We start from the raw sequence: 19,426 nt of genomic DNA on the forward strand, positions 1-19,426 counted from the left end.
TTTTTTTCATTACTATGTAGAAAAACATAGTTCCATAATTAATAATGCAGTAAGTGATAGGAATATGTATACAGAATTACTTGAGCCAAGAGCAAATGTGCTTTAGGAGTTTAGAAGAATAAAGACATTAGAAAATTAGTCATTTTAAGGGTGCCTGAAGAGAATTAAATTAAGAAGTCATCCAATATACAAACTACAGCCTATAATTAATAATAAACATTCGATGCTGATCTGGGAATCTCAGAACAGTTTGCAAAATGAACTAATTATGCCTTATGGCACCTCTGCAAGGTAGGGTAATATATTTATTTTTGATTTATAAAAGGGTGCCTTCTGGGTGTTGTCACAAAAGATGAGCTTAACAATTAATAAAGGGAACAGTCAAAATAACAAAAACTGAAGTGCAAAATTCAACCAAGAAAACACGATAAAGAACCTGAGTGGTAATTAAATACACCAAAAATACTGTCCTTCCACAGACAGATAATTCACCCATCTCAAAAAATTCAACACACAGCGAAACAGACAAATCCTGACCTGTTCGCCAAAGATCAAAATTTCTGCTTCATAAGCAAGTTGAAATAGATTTGAAGCAGCAGACATCCTCTGCCTTCCACATTCAACTGAACAGCACCTCTGATCACATCAGGATGCCACAAGTAGTATGTTATGCTTATGTGTGCATCATATACATTTGGTCACACCAAAAATTGTGTATATATGTGTGGAAATATATGTAGACTGATATCTGCTGAGCATAAAGCAGTATAACTTTCCAGCTTGAGGTACTTATTTTTGTAATGAAATATCTGGCCTGATTAAAAAGGTGTTAACCACTTGGACAAGAGGACCGTTTACACATTTTAATGGGAACATATGTCATGAAGTGCAGTGCTCCCAGCCTCAGCTCCCACAAGGCAGTTCATGTTTGCAGCTCTCAGATCTCCAGAATTGCTTCTACCATGAGATACACAACACATACCACTGCAGGGGGAAAACCACACCAAAATATGAATGAATTCCCAACTCTATATTTTGTCATTTCCACTAGCATCCTGGAAATGACCACAAAGTTGCTTTCTCCTATCTTTTGCAAACGTTAAATTGTACATGGAGGAGCAGATACTTCCGAGCTGCTCCAGCTGCATGGGGTATATTCAGCTGCTCTGACATTCTTGCTGTATTCTTGCTGTAACGAGCCACAGAATAATTAATACTGCAAAGGCAGCAGGACTTTGAATTACCAACCATGTACCCAAAATGACTACAAAGCAACTGTCTGGTTATATTTTACTGACAAGGCATTTTATTTCTATCATATTAAAACCAAATGATGTCAGGAAAAGCCTTTACATTTCATATTTCCCATCTGCTGAGATTGCCTCCTTTGCTGAGTGACATCTGCTGTCAGTTTCTACTTCTCTGGCATTTAGGAGTTCCAATCCTTAATCACACGAGGGTTTTTTGTTTGTGTTTTTGTTTGGTTGGTTTTTTAAATTTTATTTTACTTTTATTTCAGAGGAATTCAGTTCAAAAATCAATTAATTCCATCCCGTTTAAGCACTCTGGATGGCCAGAAGCTGTGAGGCAAAACAGCAACATACTGAATTTTCTGTTAAGACAGAAATTAAATGAACATAAACAGTAAAAATGACCAGCAATATAGATTTTTTAACATGTGCCCTTTTGGTTATTGTTGCAATCAACTTTTGGCACAGTGCTCTTAAACAAAGCCAACAAGTAAAAATATCCTGCTAAAAAGGGGGAGAAGATGATATTTGCTGTCTACACTGAAAAGATGATTGGAAATGAGTGTTCCTAATCAGTACAATCAGTACAAAAAGTGGTGTCTGTTAAATCTGAACACCCTCAAACTAAGAAATGAAAATCAAAGTTATCACTTAAAAGAAAGGGCCACTGAAAAAGGGCTTTGCAAGATAGATGTGGTATTTCACTTTTGTTATTGGAAAGCGAGCAATGGAGATAGATTGAAAAGAGAAGTGATGGATTTTATTATTTTCATAAACAAAACAGGCTGTATTAAGATTAGAAAGGTCAGTGCAAGTAGAAGCTACTATCTGTGAAGACAAATGTGTGTGATAAGATAGCAAGATTATTTAATTCTGTAAAACTTGAACCCCTAAAAAAAAGAATGAAACTCACCCATTTGAAAGAATCATCAGCAAGGATAAGACCTTATTCTTTGTAATTGGAACCATCATTTTTAAATATACAAGAAGAACATGCATCTGGTGCTTACATCTTTTACAAAACCAATATTTGTACTAGCATATATTTTCTTCCCAAGGAAATGGAGGCAGGTGAACACACAGCTGCACTCCAGGACAGAGGCCTGAAAGCCACTGGCTTTTAGTCTAGTTTTCCATATTCCTTTCATTTTTACTTAATACAATTACTCCATATTACTATTATTTCACTAACCCTAAACTAGGATTATTTAAAGTCTTATTTCTGTAGAAATCTGCAGTTTGGCTGTTTGCCTCTACCTTGACCAGCAAAGCTATACTCTGACTTTGCAGGCAAATGATGAAAATTTAAATAGTAACATACCAGGAACTGAATAAAAATTCATATGGGGCAGGGAGGTGTCCTTCCCACTGCTTCTGGAGATGGGAATAAACAACTTTGTCAGCTCTGAGCAGAGCAGTAGGGGCAGGATGTCATGCTGTAAATCTTCATACCCTCCCGTCCTCCAAAGAAAAAGTTGTATGAGATAACATAAAACGTTTTGAAGGAGACTAGAATAGGGTTGTTTTAAATCAAGAATGCCAAGGTTTTGAATTAGCCAGGAGAACAGGTAATAAAATGGATAAGGCAAAATGATTACCACAAAGAAGTCTCCGTTTGTAAGTTACTGCATTAGAGAATAATGCTGCTTTTTTCTTAAGCCAAGTATGTCACAGCAAACCTGGTGCTTTGGTGAAGTTATTGCCAGCTAAATCTAAGAGTTAGGATTATGCTTTCAATGTAACTCTCTGAGTGATGGGGGGACCAAACCACCCCCAACAAAAAATAGATGAATTATTTCTTTATCTATGTTCAGGCCAGCTTGTCCTTGGGTTTCATGGACAAAGTATTTTTCTCATTTGTATTGATTTTACCTTTTTTGAGAGGCTTCCAGCTGAAGTTCACTGACTTGTAAAACTTTTGAAAAAAAGCTAAAGTAAGGACAACCTTCATGGAATTAATTTTAAAGATACATTTGAAGTTCAGACAGCAATTTTGCCTGTTATCAAAACCAATGAGCAGTTTCTGTTATAAAGCAGTTATTTTCATATACTGAATATTCTGTAGCAAAATCTATTTGGCTTGTGCTTCACATGCTGGGATTTTGCTCCAGGGCAAATTTCAATAAAATAAAATTTGCTCAAAGTTTAATCCAGACAATGATGTAACAGGGGTGGGTTTGGCTGGCAGAGCATGGGCAGGCTAAACAGCTCCTCACTGCTGCTTTTAAATTTCTAACAGGAAAAACTAAAAAGGGGAAACAGAAGTATGCTTCTCAATTGCTTTGCAGCTTATTTCAGAGGATTGCTAACCCTTAGTCACGACTTGACTGGCACCAGCAACCTGCAACATGTCCTGCTGATACAGTTGCCTTTTTTTTTTGTAAGTCTTACTACACTGATTTTGGTTTCATTCAATTCCATCTAATTTACCCACCTTATTTTTTAAAGCAGCACATAGGTAGAAGAACTAAGAGCACAATATTTCAGGAGAGATGTTATGAAGGCACTTTGTATCAGATATTTGAACCCAGGTATTCAGTAATTCGTATCTAGGCTGACAATGGCAGGCAAAATTAATTCTCACTAGGGCTTTGCCTCCAACTGTGTCAGATTTACAGAAATCTGAGTCATATGGCTGTTGGTCTCTAAGATTTCTTAACAGCATTGATTAGAACTGGTGTTTTGCTGAGATAAAACTGGGTGCCATCTGCAAGGGAAGCAATATTTTGTTCCTTATAGACTGTGACGTCCTCCGCCTCTTGACAACCTCTTGATAGTTCCTGCAAGTGCTTCTGTGGATAAGCAGATGAGATCTCTAATGCTGGCTTTAAGGAGAATGTGTCTAATGTGGAACTGCACAAGGAAAAGTCACAGAAACTGCAGAAGGGTTTGAATGGTGTCCTGACTGCAGCCTAAAACCAAAAGGGAGCTGAACAGAATCACATTTATCTAATTCTAGAAGATTGTTTTATTCATTTTGCTAATGTAATGAATAATGATTAGTGTTTGCTAAGGATTATGATTTGCTGATATCACTTGAATTAAGCCAAACTGGATAGTATAAATTACTAATGGTCAAATTTGGATAGTCTGCTAATAGTTTTTTCCAAATTAATGAACCATACCGTCAGATATAATGAATACTCTACAGATGACAATGTCTTTTTTTTTAGGTCTATGTTTATAGTGATTTCTAACCAAGAACCAGATGATTTTAAGCATATTCAAAGATGGAGGAGTTTGTGCTGCATATATCAGAAGCACTGGTACAAAAACGTGGAACTCACTGTTCATCCCATTCTGCACTGGAAAATTTCTTCTGAAGAAGTTCACAAAATCATTTTAATTTTTCCTTGAAGCTAAAACTTTGAATTTAGCTATAAGCATGATTTTAATGATAACATTTTTTAGATCTTTAGACTATTTTTTAAAAAGTATGTCTTTGATAGTAGAGCAAGTTCAGAATACAAATAAATATTTTACATGTAAAATGTGAAAATTAAAAAGTGTAAGAACTGCATTCTATTTTGCAATTTTAGTCTATATTTTCATGGAAATCATTAAGTATTTTTGCTGCTGGTTACTTTTTTACCTCCCTTGCAAAACAGAGGATTTTAACTATCTATGCTCCTGTGTATTTTCTGACAATCTGAAATTAACACCTGACACTAAAAAAAAAAAAAATGTCAATGGTGTTTGCTTTTGGAAAAGTTCCTATCTATTTTAGCTCTAGTGAGAATCATGAATTTTGAAATGCAAAGTCTCAGCTGCTTATTTTCAGGACATTTCAGAGAGCAGCCAGCTTTTGTTCCACTGGCAGCTTTAGGCTGTTGTTTCATTTTGGAAATGCTGGGTAGTTGCAATATAAATCAAAGTAAATGGTTGACAAATACGCTAAAAGCCTCCATCATAAAACTGTGAGAGATGAGAGAATAACTAGTAAATACACTGGATAAAAAACAATCAGCAACACTTCAGAAATTAAGTTGTATAAATTAATTAGGGGTGAAATTCTGAGTAAACAGGGTGCCCCTGGCTAAGATGCCCTGGCCCAGAGGGTGGCTCTGGTTGAAGTGTAGGAGGTGCAGTGGAGAAGGTGACCTCCCATGGACCCTTCCCACCCACCTCTCTCCAGGATTCCCAGTGACAGTGAACTACTTTTTATTAATTAATGCAGCTCATTTCCTTTAGATGAGGAGTCTGAGGAAATACTTCTGTGGCTCAACTTCCTCTTTTTCTATTTATATTCAGAGATACTATGTGCTTCCTGTGCTCACACAAATTTGTTCTCTGCTAATGAACAAAATCAGATCACAGTTCACATTGCTTTTTATGCTGTGAACAGTAAAAAAAAATAATCCAGGCAGAAAATGAAGTTCCCTTATGCCAGTTTCTAATTTATTCTGATGTAAAGATGCTCAGCTATTTATAGCATCTCTTTATGAGATACAATCAGCAGGTATGTGCTTGGGTAATGCTGCCAAGTAAATAAGGAAATGCTTCTAAATTTAACCATGTTCTTAAGTGTACCAACACACTATAGAGCACCTTGCTGAAGGCAAAGTGAGTGAACTTGTTAAGACCTGGGTGTTATGGACATCCAGTAATTACAGCCACTGAAACAATAATATTAATTCCCCAGAAATCCTCTCACAGTGGTTCTTGAATGTCTGACCAAGTAGGACACCCAGTGCTCAGTAAGCATTTTCTACTTATACACCTGTATTGCATGCTTCAACATTATTGTCATTTAATGCTTAATGTCAGTTTATGTGGAGATCCTCTAAGTTGGAGGATGACTTTCCAATGAAGATGAGTAAAATTTAAATGATAGCATCTGACACTTGATGTAGTTCAGTAGTATACTAATATATATCAATAAATAGAGACGTTTTGTTTAACTCTTAGGAGCCTGGGTCAGTTTCAAAGGTCAATAACAAGCAAATGAGCACCATAAGGTGCTGATAGGATATTAAAATACTGCAGGAAGGTAAATGATGTTTTATTCAGATCCCTACAGCCAGCCCGTTCTAGGAAGACAATATAAAGCACACAGTAGTCCCAAGAACTGCGATGTAAAAGGAGGTGTCTTGAATATGAATATTTGAAAGTCCTTTCCTTGCCTGCTTTGGCAAAATTCCCTGTCACCAATAAAATACGGAAATGTTTTTCTCAACCCAAGTCCTGAACTGAGGTGTTTCTCTTTTCTGAAGCCCTTGTAAAACTGATTGCCTGCTTTTGACTTTATATGTGGGGAGATAATAACAGGTTTGACCAAAGCTTTTTTTTTTTTTTTTTTTTTTTTTGCAATTCCCAATGGGCTTTTCTATTTTTATCTGCTTTTGCTTTCATGGAAACTCCCTCCCTCCCACAGCAGATAGAGACCCAGGAGTGTTTTGCTGAGCTCGGGGCTTCTCTGTTCCTCCCCGACCCCCCTCCCCACCCTGGGAACTGCAGATGCTTTGTTGTTTGGGTTAATTTAAAAATGGGACAATTTTAATCATACAAAAGTGTTATCCTCATACAATGATATGAGCAGGATTAAGATGAAAGTCAGCCTGTAATCCAGCATTTATTATTTGCAGCAACCAATTCCGTAATGGCTGGCGTTCAACCATGAGGCGGTGGCTTGGCCACCTGCCCTGGCTCAGGATCCTGAGGCTCTCTTTATCTTTCCTGCTTTTCTCTGTATAATAAATCTGTAATGCTCACGTTTTAATTCCTAACAGCAGCAGAGAAGCCCCTGGTATGGAAGTGACAATATTTTACTGTAACCTTGGGCTAGCCAAAACAACACAAATCATTTTGCCACAAGGCCATTAAAATGTCTTTCAAACATGGCATTAACTTTAAACCCAGGTCTCAATCTAGGTATTATCTAGGCAGCCCCTCTTGTATAATTCAGCAAAATCAATAAAGACCACCTAACATTTCCACATGCTAGGGGAAGTGTGCTAGATGATGCTACTTCCCTGTCTTATTCTTTCACATGAGCTGCAATTTATAACCTAACAGCTACACAAAGGACCCCTCTGCCAGGAAGGTGAGACTGGTAGGTTTCATGTCAGGCAATAATGGCAAATGGCAATTTGGGTGGAGAGTCAAAAATCTCAGTCTTGTTTTTATCAGGTGGAAAATGGGAAATGAAGAAGCAGAAATGCAGAATGGTTAATAACACCCATTTTGGCACTTAATGACATTAAATTCTCAAGCTTTTCCCAAAGTTATATGACAGAAATAGGGACAAAACAAATTGGGAGTTTCAGATACACTCAATACCCTGTTCTCATTCTTAAGAAAAGACCGGATCTGCATATAGCAACAATCAGCTTTGTTTGATAATCTTAATTTCTTATGGGCCCTAGTACTTTATCTCTAGTAAAAAAAAAATGGTTTAGCCCATTATTTAAGCTCAGTTCAGACAGGATTCTAACATAGTTTTATTTGCCAGTCTCCTGGCAACTAAATCACTTAGAACCTCATGCCAGCTCAAAACTGCTCCGTATTTTCCTAATGCAAGATCATTTGTCTGTCCTGTGGCCATCAGGCCCACAGAACTGCACAACCTTTCCTGTTGGTACCACTATCAATATGACTGCGTGGATGTGCCAGGCAACCACAGCAAACCTGGTGCTTCCTGGAAGGAACTGAACAGGAGAAATTCTGGTGATTGAAGGAAATCATTGATGCAGGTGACTCAGGTGAAGGAAGTGGCTCAATATACCCAAAACATTTGGCACCACAGGTTCTTCTATGAGTTTTTCTGTGTTCATCTAACAAGATTGAGAGGGACTTAAAAGATCAAATACTCTTCCATGCTGAATTGAGAAAGCTTATTTTTCGCTTTGGTATTTCTCCAGAGGCATATGCAGGAATTTTCATAGCAATTGCTTCTTTCTGTTCATTTCTAGTGAAGGCAATCCCACTGCTACCTCATGAAATGGCTACTACAGCATTTGTCAGTCATCTGATAGATTCTGCTAATTGTAAAACTGACGAATGAAAACTGGAAATTAGGAGAAGATGATCAGCAATGGTTCCTCCCAGCCAAAGCTCAGGCCTATTTAACAAAACATGTTTGGATGCATGAATTTCTATCGAGTGGTCTGAATCCAAGCAGAGGATAAATAGTTGACACAAAAGCAGTACTGTCAGTGTAACAGCTGCCACTGAAACTAAATTAAAGCATGACAGACACATAAATGATAAGTGCCTTCAGACTGTTACATGGGCCCAAATGCAGCCATCACTGTTCACATGGCTGAGAGAAGTGGAGCTGGGACATTTCTGATGGGAAGGAGAAGGAATCACCATTCTATGCAGATGCTCTGCAGAACCCTCCAGATGCTACTCATGGGTCAGCCCAGAGGGACTGCTATTGCTGGCACAGAAATACATGGAGGTCAGTGAATCAAACACACTGTTTATGCAATTGGACAATTTTTTTTTTTTTCCGATTATTGTTTGTCCATCACAGTCTTCTATTTGATAGGGTTAACAGGGAAGGAAATATGTTTTCTGAAGCACAGAAGCTTGGCAGGTAAGGGCCAACCCAAAAGGCATGTTCAATTCTGATGTATAGTAATAACAACAGTAACAACAGTCTGACTATGCATGAGGGCAAAAAAGAAGTACTTTCATTATCTGCACAATAAGTTACCTTTATAATTTAATTTTGCAACACTCACACTGGTAACTAAATTAAATTGTCACTAAAAAAAAGGAAAGGAAAAAACCAAGAAGCCTGAAAAGAAGTGTGTTATTTTTACAAAAGGTGATAAACACTGCCTGTGCTTTGTCTTCAACAAAAATCAGAGCCCCTTAGCCCATGGGTCTGCTGAGAAGAAAAGCTCTCATGTAAACCATAGCGACTTTGGTAGTCCAGGAAAGGTAACAGAGCAGCTGGGTTAATGATTCACTAACCCAATGCCTCAGGGTGAGGTAGGGCATGACATGAAGACCCTTTTGGAACCCTTATGTCAAAGATCTGTATCCGAATCGATGACCCTCACTCATATGCTCATCAAAAGCTATCAGTGGCGTATTTTAAATAGTTTTCTCCATTACACTTACAGATAACCGTGAACTCAGACAGCATTAAAAATAGACTGCAAATAAATTAAGCTACATGTAAGTTCTTGGTTCTTATTTCCTCCTAGGAAAAAGACAGTATAAATACAAAGGTAATCATCACAGGTAATACAATTACTCTTCAGTTAGGTACAGATGGTGGTCTGATGTATTTTAAAAGATCAAGAACTTTGAAGTGAAGATAAGGGTGACTACCAAATAGAAAACAAAGCTGCAAGAGTGGAAAGTGTGTTGCACATGATTGGAGAAATTACTATTTTTTTACTGGGTTTTTTTGTGAATATATGGTAGAAGGTCTATGAAACATTAATGCCTGTAAAAGCATAAAGTTTGCCATTTATCTCCTTTGTGGGCAGACAGAAATTAGAAACAGAAGGGTAACCACTGGAATAAAGTCACCCAAGCAATGCCTCTGCCCCATGAATTAGTGAGGTTTTATCCTCACCAAAAAGTCCTCAATAGTTGAATAACAATATGTATCTTTCTTCAATAGTATTTCAGCCATATTAAAAACCATAGATACATGTTTATTCTCTCTAGAGCATTCGATTAGAAAGATATTAAGGGGGGCTGATAAAGCTGCAGGTAGGTATTGCTTGTGATTGTAATAAATTAGTTTTATCCATATGGAACCCTATGGGCTTTCCCCCTTTTAAATATTGTAATATAAATAATCTGTAAGCTTTGTCTTCTGGTGGATGTTTAGACAAAGTAAAGTGGAACAATGGAAGAGGCAACAGAAACAGATGGCAGAGAAGAGACTGAACAATGTGAAAGAAGTTACCCCAAAAGCAGCAGAAGAAAGGGGTTGTTCTTACTCTGTGGGTAAGGTCCAAATGTTTTGGGCACCAGACCAACCAATGTGCAGAACATAATATGAGTGACCTGTCTTTTCTACAATAGCTATAGGGATTTTCCTGAGAGGACAGAGACCATCTGGCAAAAATCACAAAGCATGCTCTGAGATTAGTAACTATAACTAATAATCCACACTGAAAGCTGTGTTTTTAATGAAGACTGATGTGCTAGATACGTGCTTTGCTTCATTTCATGTCTGGTTGATAGCAATAGCAGTCACCAAACATACGATCCAGCAGCAAAAATACCCAAATAATTTCCAGAACCACCACTGCTGGTTGTTCAGTCACTGAAGATCATGCATCCTTCACTCATGCATCCTGTATCTTCAATATCTTGTATTCAATATCTTGTATAAAGATATCCTGTATCTTTAATATCTTTCATGTTAACAACAAATAATGCTTTCATAGAGCATCACCTTCTCTGCCAGCTCAGTGCTACTGTCAGAGTCCACCAGAACTTTAGGAACAGGGTTTTACTATTATATTTATTACTGGCAAAGTTATGTGCATCAACTGAGATTCTTGTAAGATGTATCATTTATCATGGTGAACAAAGACTCCAACTTTTCCAAGCACACTATGGTCTTGTCACTTTAAATCTTAAGTATAAAAACTGGACAAGTGCTGGGCAGCATTTAGCTTTCTGTAGACTTTCTGTACATCCTTTTCTAGACACCAGGAATTCTGGCATCATCAACACTAAGCTAAAATAAAGGCTTTTCAGAAGACTGCATTAAGCTTAAAACAAACGAAAGATTACAGCCAACTTTTCTTGATATGATATGGGCATGGGCACTAGTGGATTTCAAGCTTTGCATCACATTTCTTGATTGGTAGATAATATTTTACATATTTTTGCATTTTCCTTTTTATATTAGCTTTCTCTTAAGGTCACTGTAGCTCTTTGTAGCATAATTAAATGATGCTTAAATAGAAGTAGTCATTCCATCACAAGATCTCAATGAAAAAGAAAGTAAATTGTCCCTGTCAGAATGTGCTGTTCCAGTGCATCAGCCAGCAGTGTTCAGAACTGATAAGAGATGCTGAGAGGCTTCATTGTTAGGGTGGCACCTTTTGCATTTAATTTCAAGTTCTCTTTTGCATGAAACCAAAGCCAACACTACACATATGAAATTACCACAACCCAGCTAAAATGGATTAGGGAAACACAGCTAATTATTAGAATCAAACTGAAAAAACTACAGATCTTGTACTTGCCTAGAAAGGTAGTTTTGGGTTGACTGAAACTAGGGACTAATGATTGACCCAAAGCAAATCTGTTAGATTGGGTAGATTTGGGAACCTAAATTTCCCAAAAGTTCTCTATTATGATTTTTTGAGAGAGTCCAAGCCCAAGCTTTTTCCCCAAGGAAAAAAAAAATTGGGCCTTTAGCTACTTTGTTTCAAGATTGATGGCTTGATCTTTGAAAAATGGAGCTGTAGTGCCAAATGTCTGAAGACATGTTCCCTCTCAGAAGGTATTTTTTAACTTAAAACTTTTCCCCCAAATGAATTCTGGTTTAAATAAAATAGTGTGGGGTGGGAGAGGTTATATTTATTTTTTTTTAGGAAATAAGGGGGAGGGAGAATTGGTAATTTGCTCTAGTAATGACAGAGGATCTGTGATGATGGCATAAAAGTTGAAGGGAATACAATTTTAAACTGGTATCTTGTCCTACAAATGTTTTGTATTTATTCAGTACATAACGCTGTTAAAGTTATCCTATTCTCAGAGGAGAGTTTTACACAACAAAGCTGAAGAGGGGGAACTTTCCTTGCCAAGTTATTCCCAGTTTCAACAACTGTTTAACAGCCAAAAGTGATGTACCAATATAAAGAAGTTAGGAGAGATAGGGAACAAAATTTTTCAAGGTAATGCCTTATTTTCCATAACAATTTTTACACTGTGGCACACAGCACTCTGAGCAGCACCTGCCCTGGACATCAGGCCCAGTCTTGGTACTCATCACAACATCTTCAGCTTCGGCTGAGTGACTCAGAGGCACCATGGAGGAAGGAGGGATGGAAAGAGCCTGAGAGTACTGAATGTTCCACGCAGAGCATGCACTCCCCACATGCTCTGTAGCCATGGGAACATTTGCTTGAAGAGGACACCCAAAGAACAACACATCAGTAGAGCTGCTTGCACACCCCACACCTTGGTGTTGCTCCCTCAAAGCCTTTCCTCTTCTTATGGGATTTCACGGGTCTCTCCCTTCTGTGCTTAGCTCAGTTGCTAATCTCTCAGTACTGTCACCTTCCATCAGAGTGGCCTACGTCTGTAACAGATCATATTCATCTCTGGAGAAGTCCAGGGCTGTAGCTAATTGGAAAACCTTGAGGTTTGGAGTGAGAAATGGAGAGTGTTTCAGGTAATGAATCAGACTGACACTGTGTGGCAGTTGAGTCTAGAGATGTAATATTCTGCTGGTCCAAATTCTGTTGTATTGGATGTTCTGGCCTGAGAGAGCCCAGAGGCATTGCTTTAAATATCTCAATTAATAATCCCACTGAACATTAAGGAAACTGCTAGACTATGTCTTTCACATGTCAGGATTTGTTCTTGGAGAAATGCTGTCATGGATGATTAAGCTATCTGAAGAAACTGAGATTTTCTGCATGCTTGGACAGAAAGTGGATGAACATAAACATCAGCCCAGCCTCTATTGAAAGACAATGCCACTGGCTCCAAGTGGTTCTGAGCGGATGCTGCATGGCAGACAAGTTGCTCTCATTTGAATAGGATTTTGCACATTAATGTTGTCCTGTGTGCTGGGTAGGTCTTTCTAACTACCTTTTCATCCTAATTAAGCCTTCATCTTCAGTGCACATTTTCAACTCCGTTGCCCTTTAAAGGGCAAGACTACTGAAGGTGGTACATGAAGGAAACTACACAGAATATCAATTTATGGAAAATTCACTAGGGTATTACCCTTCCTGACCACAGAGTTTAAAAGGATCTGGTATTTACAATGAAATCAGGATATTTTTTTGCTTAATTTTCCACTTCTTATCTGCTTATATACCTGCAAATACAAAATTCCTTCTGATAATTAGTGGTGACAGAAATCAAAGGGTACGGACTTTAATCTGGCCAAAGCTATGTGATGAATTTAATATAAAGATACCCCCAGAAGATTACAGCTTAAGCCATTCCACGGTTGATAGAAAGTGTTAAACATTCTTTAAAAAAAGGCAATTCCCTTGGATGAATCCCTAAATAGGGTTATGATTAAATAGTACTTTTGGGAATAAGCTGGAAGCTGGCAAATGCCTAGTTTAGATTTATGATTCAAAAGCCAAGTGCTGCTGAGCTCAGCAGCAGTCCCCCCGGCTCATGCCGATTTTTATCAGCTACAAAACCAGCCTGCAATGTGTTTCAGCCCCACACAGGAACATGAAGAAATGTTACACCTTCTGAACTACAGAGTGAAATTTGATTTACTCAGATACGCACCCACCCCTCTCCCCCCTCTGTCATACTGGGGGTTTTACTGGTTCCTACTGGCACAGATTAAAGGTATTCTTACCATACATTCATGACAATCCTGCCACATAGAGTATTTCCTACTCAGCCTGTTCTTGACCTTACCTAGCTGATAGAAACAAAAGCTATGAGTGAAATCTTTAATTTCACTCATTTTATTTAAGTTTAATGTTTAAGCTTCTGGGATCCCGCACCTTCTTGCAGTTGACCTGCAGCAGACATCAGTGACTGAGCTGAGACAGCAAACATTAACCAACCAACACATTCAGTTTATCCTGCTGTTCACCACGCTGGGTTAATGTAAGAATAATCCATAGAATAATTTTGTAAATTTTCCTGTAAAGCAAAGTTCCTCCACCATCTCTAACCTGCAGCATGATAAAAGTCCCCTCTCCCCGGGCAGAGCCAAGGGTGGGAAGGCTTCTGTGGGCAAGGGTCATGTCCTAGCTGATCAAGTGAGCTGCTGCCCTTTCACTGCCTAAATGAAACTGTAGGGTAGCTCCAGGCTGGCTTTTGTTGGACATGCCAAATATGTGCAATCATTCAGTTTAGAAATGGATACATTTTTCTAGATTTTTCAAAACAGAAATGAAAAATAAAGGCAGAGATACCAATCCTTAAAACTATTGACATTTCAGTCAATTGCAGGGTGAGAGGTTATGAGGATCTCAACTTTAGGTAAAAACAAACTTTAGGTAAAAACAAATTTAAATGATGTATTTCTGAGGCTTCTAGGATTTTGATTTCCAATCTATTGAAAAAATTACGCTGCTTGTCAAGTTACCTGATAGCTCTTATTTCCAGCTGAGATTTCCAGAGTTTAATCACACCTCTGCTGAGATACTTGGAGAATTACTTTTTTAAAGATAGCAGTATGATTTGGAATCATATATCCAGGGGTCCACAGAGGAATCAGGATACATTTCTTGTTTGATTTTTTTTTGAAACATTTGTATCATAAAAACATTTTTCCTTCATATTTTGAACACTGAGAAACGAGTTAACAAATGAAGTATTTGACCAGTTTGACCTCAGCCCAAAGTATTGCTTCCATAATATGTAGCCACAACTACATAGTGAAAATGTGCAATAATTTACAGCAGGCATTCTAAGTAATACAGTGTACAACAGTGCTGTTGATAATACAAATTTAACAGCATATAATTTTGGTCTGCCTTATCTGTTCTGTTTGTACAGATGCGTTAAGAAAAGCACTAACCAGCCATAACTTGGAATGTATCAAGGGTTTAAAATGTCAATTTTTTTTTAGAAACAGTAATCACATTTCAGAGAAAGAGCAAGTGATCATGATGTTATCCAGGTTATAAAATAAGTGGAAAAATTACAAAATCCAAACCATACCTCCCATTATCAGAGTATCTACTGGAGTTGCTCCTTTCTAAAATTTAGATTAGGAGCTCTAGATTAGGAGATGAATAAATGGGATGCAGTTTTTAAAAGCTTTTTTCAATTCATCATGTCAAGTGTAGCACTGAGTAGAAAGATAAACTTGAACTTGAGGGCCATTTTCCTTTGCAACAATGGCTTTTTACACTTTCTTGGGTGAAGGAGTGAGGTAAACTTACCAAGGGAAAATTGAAGGACAGATGCAGTAGTTGTGTTAAGGCCAGTGGTGGTCTACAAGAACAAAAGCAAACAGCAGAGAGGTTCTGTTAGATGAGAAAACAATAAATCCATCATCTGTTTTTCTTTGAAAGCATGAAAATTCCCTGGATAGCAAGATCTCCAGTGCATAAAACTATTAACTGCCAACCCTTTCAAGCTGAGTGGTCATGGACATTCCTGTTATGTCATTTTGATTATTGATACCTCATCATATGTCAAAGCTGAAATTTTTTTTCTTTTACTACTTTCCTGGCTACAAACAGAGCACATTTATGTGAAACACTGGCCCTTGACCAGTGTTCAGAAAATTGAAAAAGTGAACCCTGTGTTCCCTGGTCAGCTTAGTAAAAAAATTGTATATACAGAATGTTTTGCACCTACTTCTCCCAGTAGAGAACAAAAACTAAAATAGATTATGAATAAATAATTAAAATAATGCCACATAAACCTAAAATAAGCAAATGAAATATTAAGAGGGAATAACAAAACCTAAGTCTTCATCCGGAAATAAAACTAAATTTTGGTGATAGTGCATAGTTTATAATAAATACAATGAAATATTGTAGTAGCATCTACACACTGTGGACATCCAGCCAATGTAGAGGGAAGCAGAAAACACCAAACAGCTTGCTCTGTATTCAGTGTCACTCTCCTTTGTTACCTTTCATTTTGCCTTCTTTAAATGCCCCCATAATTCAGTAGTTCATATTAGGACTCTTTTCCTGAGAATTTGGTAAGAAAAATAGCACTATAGGATATTTATTTTCAATTAATTTTTAAAGTTGGACTTAAAAATACTGCTAAAACCACTGCCTGATCCAATTATTTTGTCAGAGTTGAGAAATCATTGAACATTTCAGCAAGCAGAAAGATCAACTGAAGAGTTACCTCAAAAAGGGGAGATGCAAAGTTTGATTCATTCACTTTTGCAGAAGACCCAAGAAGATAACATTTACCATTATAAGCATATTTTAAGAAGCACATTGAAGAAGGAAACACGTACAAGTTGAAGGGCAATGGCAACATCAGATCAAAAGAGAAAAGGAAAAAAGGTGTGACTTGGCCAGACACTAAGTATACACATTCATAAAAAAAGTCATCTGATTGGATGAGCAAGGACAGCAAACACTTCAAATAAATTCCTCTGGTATGTTTGCCAGTGATGCCTGCATCCCAGATTTCAAGACCTTGGTGTTGTCCTCCTGTGTCAGACCCCACACACCAATAATTCATGGATTTCCCATGAAAGCAGCCACAGACTCTGCCACTGCATGTGCTCTTTGTGCTCTGCATCCATGCACCACAACATCTTGTGGATATGCCACAGAGAAGTCAAACTTCTGAGCAAATCTAGCCCCAGATGTAAGGTTCTGGGGTTAGCAGGCTTTGGCTGCCAGAGTTGAGCTGGGAATCTGCATGGAGGCAGCTCCAAGTGGAGTACCCAGAGGACATGAATGATCATCCTAGTTTGCTTATATGAGAGATGTAGAGAAAACTGGATAGTAGAGGAGAATTTAAAAAGTGGTTATCAGCAAAATCTATATGAACATTTGAGCTCATGGACACTGAAGTGTCCTTTTCTGAAAAATCCAGCACTGAAGTAAAGATTACATTCAATGACTTGGAAGATGCTTAATTCTTTCAAGAGCCCATTAACTATAATAGTATTAAAAAGACAATTTTAATTGCCTCCAGTGGGAGGGGACAGATGATGGTGCAGAAGAGCAAAAGAGACCAGACTGCTTCTGGTGCTGGCATACACTGTGTTGAGGCATCTGTGAAACAATGCCTTTGAAAATAATGGATGGAGAACTGCATGACTGGCATGAATTTTTGGTGTGTTTTGTTTCTTTTCTATGTGCATATGGCATAGAGAGGAGAATTTCTAATAAATATTAAAGAATGAGGCCTTCACTGAAATGCACTGCAAATTAGCTCATAACAAGACTATGAGTACATGGAAACTTAGAAAATACATCACAGCTATAGTGATCTGTGAATTAAGGGATTCACTGGAACAGCTTCCCAAGGCTTTATAATTATCTCAATCATCAACTTTAAAAACTACTTGAAAATTTGGCCTTATCTGTACATAATGTTTATTTAAAATACAGTTTTCCTCACTTTGGAATATTCCTAGCAGGTAATTTCAGTCTTTAAGCTAAAATAGGAAAGGTGTATTTCCATAACTCTTTTAAAGATAGAGTCTCATCCCTATTTAAGTCCATTCTGTCAGGATCTATTCAGCATTAGGTATCACATTTATTATGACAGATAATAAAGAGCTTTCTGACTTGAGTTATGAGTACCTATTATATTAGTTTACATTCAATTAATTATGTTGTGCAAGTTCTCATTTGAAAATGAATCTCTTTATCAATGTTCTGTGGCTCATATCACCAAGAAATTAAATGTATCAGTTATCACAGAAGAGGTATTCATGTAGACTTTAAAAAGACTGTCATAAGTAATTTCAATAATGCCTTAGAAAAAAGTGTTAGACATATTAAAATCTTTTTGCAAAGTTTTGCAAAGCACTACAAATTTCAGGTGCTGCACAGGTTGGCAGGAGCCCTTAGCAGGGGCTACTCAAATAGTAAAGATGATGGAACAAAAATACATAATGATTGAAGGAATTAAACAGGTTTCAAAATTTGTAAGAGAAAGAGATATATTGCGAGATTGCTGAAACAAGACAGAAAATTGGAAAGTTGGTTCTGAGAAAAAAAGAATTTAAATCTTTGTCTCTACTAAAAAACAGAACTAGGTAAGACCTTTGGCACAGACACCATCCTGTGCTCATCCAAAATGTTAAGCCATTAGCACACTCCTTCAGAAGGATTTGATTTTTCTGCAATACTGCCATAATATTTATAAACACTTTCATTATTAGGCTGCTAACTGTTTATAAGCATGATGATTTTTCAGCTGATTATTTAATCACACCACTCTGGCATCATAACAAATTTTTCCAAGTTCCTGATGCGACGGTAGTGCTATTTCACTACATGGTAATATGACAAATACAGCCAAACATTGAATTTTGAAGCCAATTCATGATTACTAAGGACAGTCTAAATTACATATCAGCAGGGAGAAGACAGCTAATTAATGACATTTCAGACCCCTCATAGCTAGGACCCTGGGTTTCCTAAATGTCACAAATAGGATGTTTTTCTAGGATTGTTACTTATACTCAATATTGCAACTAAAAATGAGTTTAAAAATTGGGAAAAATATCCCAGTGGTGTGACTTCATTTTTGCATAGGACATAAAACAATGCATCTCTTCTCAAGGCAGTTAATGAAGCATAGTACATTTAAATAGGATTCAAAGTAGCAGAGAGGTAATTTAGCATCCCTGTCAGGATTTCCTGTCTGGAGCTGGCTGTGAACGAAATGACTGAAATTCTCCTTTATCTGTATTTATTTTATATATGTTTATGATTTTAGTCACCACACCAGCAAAACCTACATTGCATTTGTGGAATTCTGGTCTCAGTTAAGGATGTAAAATTAACCCTGTTAAAAGAATTGTCAGAGTGAAGAGAAAATGCCTGGCCCAAATCACTTCTATTTTATAGCCCTCTTCCATATGTGCTCTTCAAATAGCTCTAATCAGCGCCTCTCTCTACGCCAAAGACTGCTGAAAACATAAAAATTAATTGGGAATTACAGAAGCTTTGAGTTGGTCTTTTAAATTTTCAGTTCTTTCCAAAACTCCCATTCTGAATCCATCATTGCAACTAACTGCTCAGCCCCAGCATGTGGGTTTTTAGATATGTTTCAATTAATTTTCCACACCCAGATGATCCCAAGTTATTGCAAATCACACCATGTTGTTTCTTATGGCAATTTTATGACTAAACTACCCCCCAGTGAAATTAACTCTGTCACCTTCATCATGACTCTATTTGTTACACTTTCCTGAGACTGGCAGGTGCTTGCTCCAGGCTGCATTATTCACAAGTGATATTTTGCAGCCAAATTAACATTTGTCAACAGCTACAAGAAAAAAAAAAAAAAAAAAAAGGACACAGCTAATTAAATAAGAGAAATTAACCTTTTCTCTGTTTCTTTGTCAGGAACAAAAAGAGAATTCTGCCAGT

General features: G+C 37.4%; 1 protein-coding gene across 1 annotated transcript in view; it reads right to left on the minus strand.

Moving 5' to 3' along the window:
* Positions 1 to 19,426, minus strand: part of RELN (reelin) — a 270,920-nt gene that overhangs the window by 126,035 nt on the left and 125,459 nt on the right. Inside the window, exon 8 of the mRNA XM_030447325.1 lies at positions 15,278 to 15,329. Within this exon, the coding sequence (XP_030303185.1) occupies positions 15,278 to 15,329 (52 nt within the window). The remainder of the gene's footprint in view (positions 1 to 15,277; positions 15,330 to 19,426) is intronic.

This window comes from Calypte anna, chromosome 1 (assembly GCF_003957555.1).
Source record: "Calypte anna isolate BGI_N300 chromosome 1, bCalAnn1_v1.p, whole genome shotgun sequence".
Classification (NCBI taxonomy): domain Eukaryota; kingdom Metazoa; phylum Chordata; class Aves; order Apodiformes; family Trochilidae; genus Calypte; species Calypte anna.